At 35.7% G+C, this 15,357-nt stretch overlaps 1 protein-coding gene across 1 annotated transcript; it reads left to right on the top strand.

Moving 5' to 3' along the window:
* Positions 1-10,601: 10,601 nt before the first annotated feature.
* LOC114292313 (Eukaryotic aspartyl protease family protein) lies at positions 10,602-14,987 on the top strand. The gene is made up of 8 exons (XM_028236234.2): positions 10,602-11,139; positions 12,002-12,119; positions 12,526-12,749; positions 13,545-13,778; positions 13,893-14,031; positions 14,186-14,386; positions 14,461-14,533; positions 14,619-14,987. The coding sequence occupies exons 1-8, from the start codon at positions 10,925-10,927 to the stop codon at positions 14,726-14,728; spliced, it is 1,314 nt and encodes a 437-aa protein (XP_028092035.2). The 5' UTR covers positions 10,602-10,924; the 3' UTR covers positions 14,729-14,987.
* Positions 14,988-15,357: the final 370 nt, after the last annotated feature.

Here is a 15,357-nt window from a genome sequence, read left to right on the forward strand (position 1 = left end):
AGCGAAAGGTTAGCACTAATATAGGATGTGGAAAAGGCGGGAGTGAAAACTTTCAAAATTTTCAAACTGGCAAAATTAATCTCGATCCTTGGAATATAGGCAAACCGTAGGCATTTGAAGTTATTCGTTTTACTTATCTCTTCGCAAAAAACTAACACATCCTAGAGTTGAACTCATTTGTTTCGTGTGACACGCATCTCCAATACTTTGCGAACTTCCTTGTGCCAGCATTCGAAGTGATATGCAGACACGTAGAAGAGATGGCCTGAAATGAAGTGCCAGCTATGAGGCTAGAGGCATTGGGGGAGGACGATGCAGTGGAGTTGACTGAACAATAGAGGGCAGAGAGGCAGGAGGAAAGAAGGGCGGAGCAAGCGGCGCGAGCTCGCCTATTGACGATGATCGTAGTTGCAAGACCAATTAGCTAAGTGGCACCGGACAGCTAGCACACCAAGGCCAACAAGTCTACGTTCACGGCGAAGGAGTTGGAGGAGGTACGAAGGAAGTACTAGATTCTGGCGGAGAGAGAGCTGAAGTTGCCCACGTCGAAGAAGAGGGCGTCGGATGCACGACCGACGGAATTTACGTTGTACAAGGAAACGTTGCGGGGGGGCTGAGGCTGTCGCTCCCCCAAATAGTGGTGGATGTACTGAATCGACTGGAGGTGGCGCCAGGGCAACTGATGCCCAACGCATGAAAAATACTGATGGCCTGCGCGATCGCATGGCCACAGGCGACCGGGGGGGCAGCCACGAGAGTGGAGGAATTCTTTTCTTGCTACAAGGCATCCAGTCAGCAAGAAACATGGGTGACCTTATAGGCGGTGGCGGGCTTACCATCATCGGTGAAGGGGTGGAGATCGAGGTGGTTCTATGTATCAAAAAATGGTGGGAGGAATGTTCACACAACGTGGAAAGTCCCCATTAAGTTAGTGGAGCTAGGGCTAGAAGCGGAGGTTGAGAACATGGTGAAACGGGTTAAGGAGTAAAGGGAGAAGGAGGGGGCAAAGTGGAATGATCTGGTCCGACCTTCAACCCTGTTTGCCTTGAGCCTGGGGCCGCAGCCGACTGAGTAGGATCCTGTGCGAGAGGAGAAGTAAGGAGAAAGGCGGAGGAGCGGAAAACGTTCGCCAAGGCAGATAGGTATAAGGAATCGCAGTTAGGGCCTGCACCTAAACTGGTAATGAGGGAGCGGGTCCGACTATGGCCCAAACCGTTGGGAGACGAAGATTTGACCGACTTTGTGCCACTGTCGCCCCCAGTGGATCCGCTTAAGGAGAAGAGCAAACAAGAGGTGGACGCGGTGTTAAAGAAGGAGAAGAAAAAGAGAACGGCGGCAGAATAGGGTGAGAGGGGGTCGCTTCTGAAGAAGAGAAAAGAGGGGAGGACGGAGGAAACACCAGAAGTGGATGTGAGGGAGATAAGGGCGGCAGAGGAAGAAGTGATGGGCCCAAGTGTCCAAATGGGGATGGGCGTGGTGGAGCCAGAGCAAAGGGGGCAACCATTAAAGATGAGGCCTGTAGCAAAAATGGCCCCAAGTCCTACAGAAAGGAAAGTTGGGGTAAGCAAGCCAGAGATGGTTACCACGCTGAAGACCACCATGTACCACGTGCGCGCGGTGGCTGGTCGATTGGCAGAAGAAGGGGGGAAAGCTAGAGTTGCAACTGACTGTCTCGTTGGAATGGCGGAGGATGTAGTCGTGTGGTCGATGGCTCGATTAACAGAGGCTGACCTCCTGAGAGGGTTCTGCTCGGCGCAAATGGAGGCGGTAACCCTGGCGGCCGCCTTGATGAATATAGCAACGCGCGCGAAGGTAGAGGCAAAGCCGTTAAGGGTCCAGTTGGAAGGGGTAAAAGCGCAGCAGCAAAACCGAATGGCTGAGACAGCGGGCTGGAGGAAATTCACGAGGAGCGTGTGTGCCAAAGGGCTGGAGTACACGCAGAGGGCAAAGAAGATAAAGGTACTGGCAGTGGTACAGAGCTATGTGGCAGAGCGTGCTGCTGCCGAGCTCGCTGTGACCAAATCAGAGCTAGAAGCGGTGCGCCACAAGGCGGTATCACTAGAGTTCGAGTTGGCGTGCAAACAGAGGAAGCTAGGCATAGTCCAACAGGTTTGCACCACTGCCAATGAAAGGTTGGAAGAGGCCCTTGCCAACAACAAAGATCTACGTGACCTGGCAATTAAGGACAAAGATGAAGCAAATGGTCGAATCGCAGAGTTGGAGAAGGCACTGGCAGAAGAGAGGGCCAAATTGGCATCTGATAGGACGACATACCCCGACTTATGTGTGGCGGCTATGGAGCAATTCAAGGGGTCCGCCGAATTCCAGATGACCATTGACGTTGCGGTCGTCAAGAGCTTGGCGAAGGAAGGGGAAGGGGGGGCTGGGCCGTCGGGAGTGGCCGTTGAGGTCAGGAGAGAAGAAGAAGTGATCCAAAGTTTTCAGCAGTTAGACTTCCACAAGCACGAGATAAGCCAGTACTGGGACAACGATTAGGTGAGCTTCAAGTACAAGGCACAAGCGCTATTTCCAGACGTGGACTTCAGTCTCATGAAGGTAGGGGAAGACGACGTAGCCCAGACTCCCCTGGATGAGGGGATTGAAGAAGAAGACCTTGCATCTAGCGAGGGGGATTGATCGTTGTAATGAAGTGTAAAAATTTTGTTTTTAGTTGTTTTTTTTTTTTGTACATGTAATTTCTGCAACGAATTGTATAAAAGTGCAAGTTGGTTAATAAAACAACGAGTTCTCTTATTTATTATTGTTGTTGTTATTGCTTTGATTTGTAAAGTTTAAATGGAAAAAAAAATGGCTGAGTAGAATTGGATAAAAAATGGGTAAGAAAAATTTGGGAATATAAATTTTGATAAGTAAACTATCATGTAAAAATGGTAAAAATGGACAAACATGCTAACTTGTATGAATAGTAAAAATTGATGATTATGATCTGGGATTTTAACAAAGTTTGGTTAAACTTGAAGGGCTCAGTCGGGCTGAGGCTTTAGCTAACTCAGTCTGGTTGACAAAACTCCTTTTAGTTGTAATTGTATTCGATATTTTATTTCAGTGAGGTTTTGAGTTTTATATGCAAATCCAACCTGAATTGCGCCTTATAGAGATGTTTCAGAAGTTAATTCTTTTATGTTTTATAGCGATTCCGGTTTTGACCCATCATTTGTTGTGTTCCGGACTCGGGTTGTATAGTTCTAAATAATGATTCATATCTTGTTTCCCTTGTCTCCCATTTATTTTAGTTATCGGGTTGTGGTTATGTGTTTGGAACAAGTTGGGTACGTGTTTTTTTTCCAAACCTATGATGCCCAGATTTTGGCTCTTTCGCTCGAGCAACCTTCACAAATTTTGCTTCTTTGCTTGAACGGCCATTCTTGCACTCTGGCGGGATTTGTCAACTTTTAGTATTTTTGTAGTTTTGCAAATACTGGGAGAATGCATTGGACGCTCGAGCGTCTAGTCTCACGCTCGAGCAGGGTCTTTCGTCTGCAAAACTTCTGGAAATATGTATTCCACGCTTGAGCGTGGCTTCTTGCATTTGAGCGAAACCTTGTGTCTGACGCTCGAGCATCACTTTCCACGCTTGTGCGGATTGCATGTATATCAATCCGAGAAGATGATGTTTTGTATCACTTTTTCATCTCTCTCTCTCTCTCTAAAACTTCCCAAGAACCTAGATCTACACTTTATCTCTCTAAAACTCACATTCTCTCTTGGGTTTCATCTAGATTCGTTGATCTTTTCACCTTCGTGCCTTCGAGAAAAAGTTAGACTGCATCAAGATCTATATTTTGATCAAAATAGAAGTGGGTTTTAGTGTCCTTGGAGTTTTTCTCTTGCATGGCTCATCTTCTTCCTTTGAGGTAGGGATATTCTACACCTTAATATGATTTTTAACCTAGTTATTTGTTGTTATGTACAAATGGCGAGGTTTTGGGAGTATTTGGGTAAACCTAGGGTTTGGTTTCAAATTAGAAAGAAGGGTTTCTATGATATAATACATAATTGATTATGGAACTTGGTTATGAGCCGATCTCATGTTGAAATAGTTAATTTTAACCATGGGGTCAATATTTGGGAAAATAGGGAGTTTTGCCCTAAAATGTTTGAAATAATTATTTTGTATAAATAATGGAATTGATCTGAAAAATGTGACATTGCGGAGATGTGTAAATGAATGGTGTAGTTGGATTTGTTTAATCACTCACTTATGGAAAATAGACAAGTTATCTGTTATAAAAATTGTATATCTATTTAGAAATATTTGTGTTGGGCTATCGGTGGATGATAGCTATGATTGTTGTAGAAATTGCATGAGAATTAGATGAATTGAAACTAATCACCTAAATTGTGCCATTGAATGTGACAGTATGATAAGGCATGGAATATGCATAGTTGGTAGTCATTGAATATGACGATGTTTTTTTAATACATTGTATATGTGTAACATTTTGAGAAGAGAAAGGGGAAGTACTCCATTGTTTGGGAGGAGATAGGGGATGGACTCCATTGAAAATTAAGTTGGCCGAAGTGTTCAGGATGAAAGTTCCGAAATCTTATGTATACATGGGTGCCGATTCTCACGGACGAAATATCTGTAAAATGGCAAGGTTGATGTGTTTGTATGATAGTTATGTGATTGAACCACTGAGTTGTAGTTTCGGTTGGGTTATTTGAACAAAATTATACATTTGGTATATGACTTAAATGAAATGAATTAATACAAAATGAATAAGTAGAAATGGATTGATATGTGAGTATCAGTACTGAACGATCGTAAGAAGAATGTAATTTGGTCATAAGCATTGAACGTTTATCTGGCACTTATATTTTAATTAAATCTCATATATTGTGTTAAACTATCTCTGCTGGACTTTGGCTCACCTTACTTGGGAAACCACTTTCAGGTACCGGTGATATACTTCCTCCAAGGATGTAGCTTGGGAGGACCTAGGAGCTGGAGGCTCTCTTTTGTTATTTAAATATTTATCCAATCCTCGGGCTTACTATGTACAGAGCATTTGACTCTCTCTTTTGTTGTAACCAATTCATATCTTGGAAAGATATAAGTCCATAGGGCATTTATTTTGTTGACTTTAAATGATGTTACATGCTCTAGATTCATGATAGACATTTATGAATGTATATTGCATGTATTATCTTTTGTAATACGAACTCTAATGATTGGAAATATAACAATTCTATTATGCTTGTTTCTCTTATGATTTGGATTGTTTGTAATATTTTAAGGGCGTTACATGTTTGCCACTTCGCTGACTATGTCGGGAATCGAGCTGTCTGGTCAACTCGCGGGGGTTTAGGGGGCAGCGCCCCTTGGTGGGTTCGGGGGCAGCGCCCTGGTGGGGTCGAGGGGTAGCAACCCTGAAACAAAAAGCAAAATTACAGTTGAAATTGTTTGTCTGCTCGAGCAGCCATTCCTGCTCTCGAGCGGAGATCGCGGATCTGTTTTTTATAAATATGTGTTTCAATCCGATTTTAGGGTACGGCTTCCAGATCTTCTTCTTGGGTATTAGGGTTTTCATCTGGAGTTTCTTTGCTTGTTTCCTTTGATATCTGTGAGAGTTTAATCATGAATTGAGTGAATTATATCAAAGGGTTTGTTTAGTTTGGTTTATTAAAAAAAGATAAAGTTATTCTTTGGTGGATTCCGTGGAATTTGGGCTTGAAGTTTTGGTGGATTCTGGTGTGGCTCATCGTCGTGGATTCGACATCGACGTTATTGATTCAACGTTGGGCAAGATAATTCCGAGATAAAAACCATGGTAGAAGAGGCATATAGGGGTCGGTTCAAATCAGGCATGAATGCATTAGGTAATTGAAAATACACTTGTGTAATTCTTTTTATCTTCTTAGTAGATTATTTTGTGGCTTTGGCCTGTGGTTTTATTTATCACAATTGGAGGCGCTCCAATTGTAATTTTTTCACGTTAAAATCGTTGTGTCAATTTATCTTGATTGTTTGATTGAGATTGTTATTTACGGCTTGAAATTAATACATAATCATAAATTAATATTTTAGAGATTTCTAAATTTTGTAACTATTATTAAATTTTTTATTGTATTGCGAATTAGGTAGAATCGCAAGTGAGAGTTATATTTGTAGATTTGGATACAGTGAAAAGGAATTTCATGAGAATCAAATCGGGGCTAGAGTAAGCGGCGGAAAAGAAAGTGAGGTAGGAAACCTGACCCATACCTTGACGACCTGGTTGTCCCCACACATTGAAAAAAGAAAGTTCCAAGAAAGAGTAACGGTAGAGGGTGTGGCTCAAATGGTGCTTAGTCAGCACTTTAAATCAAAGAGTACTTGTTGTCGTATTTTATTTTATTTTATTTTATTTTATTTTTAGTATTACAAAAAAAATAAGAAAAAGAAAATTATACTTTGAATTTGAACTTTGAACATAAGCATCGCAGCTCTATCTTCTTATTCACTACCATATTTATTTTGTTGTAATTTAAATGATTTAATTTTTTTTTATTTTGAAATTTTATATTAGATTACTAGCATTTGTTATGACTTTTGTTTACAATTTATATTGCAAAAATATATTAATTAAACCTAAAAATATTACTCTAATTATTTTGAAGTTACACTAGAAGTGCTTTTAAATCTTATTACAAATTATCAATTTTTAACTTTAAAATATTAGGGAAAAAATAGGTGGCTTTGAAATATTTAGCTCTTTGTTTCTTAATACATATATATATATATATATATATATATATATATATATATATATTTTGTGTGTGTGTGTGGGGGTAAATTACACTCTCCTCCCTTGAGTTATAGAAAATATAATTGGTCTCACATTTTTGATATAATTACACTATGATTAAACTAATTGAAACTACTGTCAATGGTCGGTAGATACTTAAATAAATAAAAATAAATATATATTTTAATAGAAGAGAGATGATAATATTATTTTTTTTATTCATACGATTAATGAATTACTAATAAAAAAAATTTAAAAGTTATATAAATTAAAATCTTAAGATAATTATGTTAAAATGTAAAATTAATTATATTTTTATAAAATCTCAAAAGAGATGAGTGTAATTTCTTTATTTATTTAATGACAAATACTCTAGTGTTTCATAGATACCAAAACAATCCTCCCACAAGAGGCAATGAGAGGAATAAAAGAAAGCATAACAACACATTAACAAGAAATCCACATATTTTAAGTTTAGAAAATGCACTTTTAAGTCCAATGCAAAAGTAAAGGGTGAAATCAAATCAAAGCAATACCTCTTTTAATCCCTAGTTCACAAGCAAAGGCCCTATTGAAAAGAATCCAAAAACCCATCTAAGACAAGTAAACAAAAATTACATACAATAATTTACATTAAAATTATGTATAGCTTGATGGAGCTTCCATGCATCCTAACTACCGTATACATAATTATAATATTCACTCCGTTTCAAAATATTAATCTTTTTTTAAAAAAATTAATTTTTTTTAATAATATACTATTACACTTTAAAAATATTAAGTTTTTAAAACTACCATTTGGTAGTATAATTATTACATTTCAAAAATATTAATATTAATGAATTTTAAAAAAATGAAAAAATAGGAAATTTATATTATTTTAATTCTTAATTTTTGAAAAATGAACTAATATTTTGAGATAATGAAAAATAGAATAAAAAAATATTATTTTGAGATAGAGAGAGTAATAATATTTCACAATAAATATCACAAGAAGTCAATAATTTTTTTATCAAAATAGTTCGCAACATTTATACTTTAATTATTCATAACATAATTATAATAATGTATAATTTTCACTACAAAATGCATATCATAAATTAAGGAGAGGGCTTGTGTCCAATTCACCAGTAATTTCTGTACGTGGATTAGAGGATGTTATTAGGCCCCGTGGGACCCATCACAAGTCATATTTTGATGATCTAAACTACTATAATTTTATTAAACTTATTTTTAAAAAATGAATGGTTCATTTTTAAAATTATACATCTCATTCTTTTTTAAAGATAAATATAGTAAAAGCAATAATTATAAGTATCAGATCAATTTATTTTTTTGATAAACAATCTACACATAAAATTTAATAAAATAAACGATTCAAATCACTAAAACAGACCTTTTGTAATGAGCCCCATCAGACCCAACAAATTATTGACTTTATAAATTAATCATTTGTAATTTGGTTTCGTTTGAAAAGTGAGTTAGTTTTTTTGACTATTTTAGCCTGGGCTAAAAGTCATGTTTGAGTTGGACTTTTTGATTTTTTTTTTTTACTTTTGTAAGAGAAAACGTGAAATGATTATGGTTTGTATGTGATATTTTGTCTTATTAACTTTTGAGTGATTCTATTTATACCATTACTTTACTTCTTTACACCCTCTATCTCATTACACCACTAAAAAAATGTTATTCTCGTTACACCTATTATATTACCAAAATTAATCCTAAAGTAAGACTCTTTAAAACCTTTTCATCTCTTTACACCAATAATTTTTGGAGGGAAAATAAGAGCATAGAGAAAAGGCGTAGCAAGGGAAAAAAGAAAGACGCACGGAAGAAAGTGACTGGAGCGCACAACGAAGTGCCTATTTGGTCACATAATGCTAAACAATTTATATTCTTCCGGTGTTATGTTGCCAAAAAAAATAAATTTATCCAACATTTTGTTGCTATACATTTACAAAACCACTTTTCTTCCAAACAATGATTTTTAAATTTGTGCCTAGCCTGTTTGGTAATACAATGCTAATAAATTTGAATTAATCCAGTGCCATGTTACCAGAATTTTTTTTCCAGCAATATGTTGTCGTTCGATTAAATGATAACATGAAATTAATTCGGGGCCACTTGTGAAGTGCTTGTTCGATGAAACATTGCTATACAAATTAGATTACTCTAGTGTCACGTTGTCAAACTATAATAGATTTATCCAACTACTTGTCATTGTATGTTAAAAGATTTGCTTTTTCTTTCAAACATCTATAAATTAAATACATATCTATAAAATTATACGTAAAAAGTATCCATAAAAATATTCATAAAGACATCAAGTGTACAAACATCCATAAAAAAAAAAAAAAAAAAAATTGTCATTGTTTGCATCCATCAATCAAACATGTTATAACAATTTGTCCATATTGATAGTTTCGATAGTTCTTACATTAGGGCTGACAAACATACGTAATTGATGAATACGGGTAGCATATGCTTTCTCGCATCTACTAGCGCACAAGTGATGAAAACAAATCAAATTATTTGCTATCAGATATATTGGGTGACCAGATTGCAGATAAATCTATAACAAAAACATCAATAAGTAGAATAACAAAATAAGATATGGTGATAATCTAAGTAGGCTCGGTACGTTACCTACACGAAATGGTTTCTATTTACAAATCTTATGCAGATATCTCTTTGATCAAGTATTGTAATCGGTACTGATTTAAGTAGTTGAAACGTCAAGCACTGTTGCATAGATAAATGATAAAGGACGACTTGGTAGTATGATACTATCAAATGGCCTATGTTGGGCATAGTTATCCAATGATTAAATCCAGCGTGAGGTTCAAAGTAGGATAAGATAAAGGTAAGGTCATAAACATTTTCTCGTGAGTCAAAAATTGCACGTAGTACACTACATTCGAATGCATCTGATCAAGTGTGAGTCTTGATTTTCTGCTATTACCTCCCGTATCTGATATTTTTATAACAATTACAAATCAAGTATTCTTCCTAATGTCAAAAATCCCATTTAATTAATGCTTGACGACTACTAAAAATCTAAAGATAATAAGTACATTTATACGTCAAATTATTAATAAAACTAAATACAAATTAAAAATTAAAAAAAAATCATATTTATAAAAAAACTTAACAAACCTTGTTTGTAATGAATTCATGATTAGAGTTCATTAATAATGCAGTACATGCATTGTTGCAATGGGTAGAAGCATAATCCTTCTAAGCAAAAATATAAAAAAATGAAATTGGAAATACACGGTAATGAGTAACCGAACAAATTTAAAAAATTCAGTCTTATTTACTGGAAATGTATATTTTATTCGGCAGTTAGTTACTAGAAATATATTTTTTATTCGGCAATGTGATGTCGGACTATTTTATTTTGTTCGATTTCAAAACACTGAACTAATGTCGAATAACAGTCTAGAAAAACGAAACAAAAACTTACCAAATAAATAAAAAAAACTTACAATTTCATTTTTTTGATGATTTTTTACCCCCGTTTCATTATCCATTACTTTCTTTTATGATTAAAACACTATGATGCTCACTTTTTTTAAAAGGATGTGTAAGAGAGAAGAAAAATTGAGAAATAAAAAAAAGAAGTAGGAATTAAAAATTAAGGGATGTAAGGAAATAATAAAATATATTTAATTTTATTATTTTATCCTTAAAAGTAATTTCATATCTTGTAATGGAGAGAAAAAAAACTCTTATAAAAAGTATAAAAAAATAAAATAATAATATAAATAAAATTATTTTAATTTTGTAATTTATTTTATCTTTTTATAAGTATTTTAACTCTGTAACCTCTCTCCCCAACATTTCAAAGGAGGGCTTTATACATAACATACATCACAAATATTCAAAACTTTCAATACAAAAAATTCATAACTTTCTTAAGAGGTCTTCCTCCCTCCACACTATTTATTTCTCCTAATTATGCTGATAAAAACCCACAATTTGTCATAAAATAAACATATATAAATAGCATAATAGTGTATCACATTGTTGTCAGCCCGTGTTGACTGCTGAAGTAGCAGACAAAAATAATTAACATCGCATAGCTTGTTTTGCTTAAAATCCTCAGTTTTTTTGTACTACCCATATTTAATCTCCGAATTGAGAGAGAGAGAGAGAGAGAGAGAGAGATGAAGGGGGTGGTTATGTTGGTGATGGTAGTAGTAGCTATGCTTTTGGGTGTCTCTGTTTCATCTCCTGCGTCAACATCAACATCAGGATCAGGTTATGAAAATCAGCAACAATCGCAGAAGTCGTGGTGGAAATCAATGTTTTCTTCGTCGGTCGTCAACCCAGTTGGGTCCTCTGTTGTTCTCCCAATCTATGGCAATGTTTATCCCCAAGGGTATTTTATTATTATTGCCTCCCCCCTCTCTCTCTAGAGATCTGTTTTATGGGGATTATTCCTCATAGATTTTTGTATCTTTAAAGATTGTGAAGTAGTTCAATTTCTTGTGTATAATTTGTTTTGTATTTCCTTCAATTTTTGTTCACTTTTTAAAAATTACACTGCTTCTCTCTTTTTTTAGGCCGTGTTTGGACGATGCATTTGAATAGAGATTTAGTAGGATTTTATTTGTATTGTACTTACCTTTTCTCTTTTCAAATTTTCATCCAAATTCATTATCCAAACACATTGGGTTTGAATCATGGATTTGGAGAGTGATTTGGGAAGGAATTTGTGGTTTCTTTTCCCTCCACATCATCATCCTCAAATGCAAACAGCCTTAAAAAAAGAAAAAGGTTACCTGGAATTTCATTCACATTTTCTATCCTTTTCCTTTTCGCTCCATAAATTCTTCATCAAATGCAAACACAGCCTAAAACTCCTAGTTGGAATTGCAAAGAAGGGTAATCTAATCAACACAATTCAGTAAAAAAATTAGTGAAAATTCAAGTTCAGGTGGAGTTTGACCATTGCATTTTTTGTATTTTATTTTTTAGAATCTAAAAAAGTTGAAATTTGGAGTCTTTTCAAATTTGCTTTTTGGTAAGAAATTACCATATTACTGCTCCCGCTTGCATTCATAGTGCAATTATTTTGAATGGTTCCCAGGAACCAAATTTCTAACTGATTTGCAAATTATTTAAGAATATGCAAGTGAAAGAGAGGTTTGAAATTGCATCAATTGATAATGGAAAATTCATCACTGCAATTCTTTGTTTGGTATTTTTGCACAACCAAACCTTATGTTTCTCTTGTGCAGATTTTATCATGTTCAGCTCAACATAGGGCAGCCATCAAAGCCCTACTTTCTCGATCCCGACACTGGCAGTGACCTCACTTGGCTTCAATGTGATGCGCCTTGCGTTCACTGCACTAAGGTTTAAAAAAAATTAATCAGTTTTTTCATTTTTTCATTTTTACAACTTTTTGTATTTTTAGAATTCGATTACATAACCATGCTTGACCTAGCTTTTCATTTGCCATTCTTCTCATCATGAAATCAATTAACTCCAAATTGATGCCACATTCTACATAAATTGTTGTTAAAAAAAAAAAACAATAGAGCCTTTCGGGTACTATATTCCCTGAGCCTTTTAATTCCTGTAATGATGCATGAGCTTTGATTTTTGGAATGAGTTCACAGGAAGGATTGATTCCATAATTCATCAATTTCAATTTCAATTTCATTTTGCAATTTAAGGGCTATATGGTTACATAATTCCATTTTAATTGACGCTGACATTGTTTTGGAGATGAAAATAATAGTAGAATTATTAATTGTAGGGGCCTCACCCGCTTTACCGACCAAGCAACGACCTGGTGGCTTGTAGGGATCCCCTTTGTGCCTCCTTACAGCCTTCTGATGACTACAAGTGCGAAAACCCAGAGCAATGCGATTATATAGTTGAGTATGCGGATGGGGGTTCGTCCGCTGGTGTGCTCGTGAAGGACAATCTTGCCCTTAATTTCACAAATGGGATACGTGTCAGTCCTCGTCTGGCTATTGGGTTGGTAACATTGCCTGTTTTCTGTTATCTGAATTGTCTTGCATTCCATTCTATTATAATTACGATGATCCTAGAAACCAGTCTCAACTTAAATGACACTGTTCTTTTTGAAATTGCTTCAAAGGGAAATCACTTGAAACTGTCAAAAATTGAACATGATATGCAAGCACATTCGATCTTTGGGGGGGGGGAGAATAAAAAAACTGAAGTTGAAATTTTCACTTTTGCTTGAGCAAAAATTAGTGGAGCTCAAGCTTGGCTCATCAACGAATTGAGAAACTTTGAGTCAGTTCGATAACATAAACGAGCCGAGCTCATACTATTAATAAATTTTATTAATCAAATATGTAAATTTGTAAAGATGCCATAAACGAGCCGAGCTCATACTATTAATAAATTTTATTAATCAAATATGTAAATTTGCATAGATGCCAAATGTAAACAGAGAAAGCATATAACTTAAACATAATATAATCGGAATATTATCAAAAAAATATTAATTTATATATCCTTGTGTTCACAAGTCTAATTGATCTACTCAAGCTCGGCTCGATTACGCTTAAAAAATTGACTCGGGATTGTTCATTTTGGCTCAAGCCGAGCTCAAGCCGTTCATAAACAGTTCAGTTTGTTTGCAAATAACTATGTAAATTTTTGAAAATTAGGTTAGACATTTCTGGAGATAGTACCAATTTATTGTTTCATCTCTTCAAGATCATTGTTTCATCTCTTCAAGTTGCATCCGACACATTATTTAGTTAGATTTTATATTTTGATTGATTCTCTTATCTGCAGATGCGGCTATGATCAGAGGCCGCCACCAGGGACATCCAACTATCATCCCTTAGATGGGGTACTAGGCCTCGGCAAGGGAAAATCCAGCATTGTCTCACAGCTACATAGTCAGGGCCTGGTTCGGAACGTGGTCGGCCATTGCTTAAGTAGTAAAGGAGGAGGATATATTTTCTTTGGGGACGACGTTTATGATTCTTCGCGTGTGGTTTGGACACCAATGTCACGTGATAACCCGTAATAACCATTCCATGACCCTTCTCTCTTCATTTTTTTTTCATTCATTTCTAAAATTAATGCAAAGCATATTTCTACTTCCTATAGCTAACTCTAACTGCAATTTTGTATCAGCCATCACTATTCACTTGGGTCCGCGGAGCTCATTCACGGTGGAAAACCGATAGGTTCTAAGAATCTTCTTGTAGTTTTTGACTCCGGGAGTTCTTACACCTACCTCAATGGTCAGACCTACCAAAGTTTCATTTCTTTGGTGAGTTCGTAACAATTTTTCACAAAATTCTGTGACTTCTCATAGTCACAATCACATACTTGGCATTTCCAATGAGAATACGAAAGAAGTGAGACAGATGATTTGTACTGTGCTCGCTAAATTTTAATATATAGCATGCTGTTTGTGCTTCCAGTTGAGGAAAGAACTGAATGGAAAGCCCTTAAGCGAAACACAGGATGACCGGACGCTCTCGGTGTGTTGGAAAGGCAAGAAACCCTTCAAAAATTTACGCGATGTTAAGAAATACTTCAAGCCGCTGGCACTGAGCTTTTCGAGTGGTTGGAGAACTAAAGCGCAGTTTGAAATCCCCCCTGAAGCTTATCTGATCATCTCGGTAAGCGACATTTGTATACTTTTTTTATTTTCAGTAAATGAACAAAAAACACTAACAAGAATTGTTTGATTCAGTCTAAGGGAAATGTTTGCTTGGGAATTCTAAATGGTGCTGAAGTGGGACTTCAAGATTACAACGTTATTGGAGGTAATTAGAATTTTAGTATTTACATGAAACAAACAATAAAATGTTGTAGATTTTATGATTTTCTTTTGACCCTGTTTTTCTGTAGATATATCGATGCAAGATAAAATGTTGATTTATGACAACGAGAAGCAGGTGATAGGATGGGTCTCGGCAAGCTGTGATCAGCTTCCAACTTCGAATACCGCCTTTGTGTAATTATGACAAAAGGATTTTCTCAAACTCTGACACAGACTCGACTTATGTTGCAATTTGCAAATATATAGGTTTTTATTTGTTATTTTTTATTTTTAGGATTCAACAATTCATTTGCACATGATGGGTTATGTAAAGGGGGATACCCTGCATCACAGTCCAAAGAATATATTACACCAATTCATTTCATGTTTGTTAGCTTGCTCTGAAAAATACAAAAATAAGAATGAAATTGTATGGAAGAACTTGGCATTGCTTACTATTTTTCTCTTTGGTGACAAACTGATGTGATGTGCTTGGTTTAGTGAGAATGCACAAGAGGTTTTTGTCCACTGTTTTCTGTTTTTGTTTTTAAAATTTGAAAGTTGGAAACAAAGGGGTTGTTTGGGATGATCTAAATAAGTGCATTTTTTGACTTTTTATGAAATATGGGTTGGATTTGGGTTGGGTTTGAAGTGATGTGTTAGAGAGCTGACGTGATTTAAATAAGATGATATGACTTAAATAGGATAGTGACTTTTTGACTTTTTTAAAACCCAAAATATAAACACAAGAAAAGGGCTTCAATTTCCAGATATAAATGCCTCCCAAGGAAAATTGCATCCAGTCAAGTCCACTAAATAAAAAGTTCA

The sequence above is a fragment of the Camellia sinensis genome, chromosome 1, assembly GCF_055761805.1.
Source record: "Camellia sinensis isolate YWXY chromosome 1, ASM5576180v1, whole genome shotgun sequence".
NCBI classification, from domain to species: domain Eukaryota; kingdom Viridiplantae; phylum Streptophyta; class Magnoliopsida; order Ericales; family Theaceae; genus Camellia; species Camellia sinensis.

Excerpts from the sequence above, each read along its gene's own strand:
- LOC114292313 (XM_028236234.2), top strand. The coding sequence starts at position 10,925 with ATGAAGGGGGTGGTTATGTTGGTGATGGTAGTAGTAGCTATGCTTTTG. Across the intron at positions 11,140-12,001 it reads GGCAATGTTTATCCCCAAGG|ATTTTATCATGTTCAGCTCA; the intron begins GTATTTTATTAT and ends TCTCTTGTGCAG. Across the intron at positions 12,120-12,525 it reads CTTGCGTTCACTGCACTAAG|GGGCCTCACCCGCTTTACCG; the intron begins GTTTAAAAAAAA and ends TATTAATTGTAG.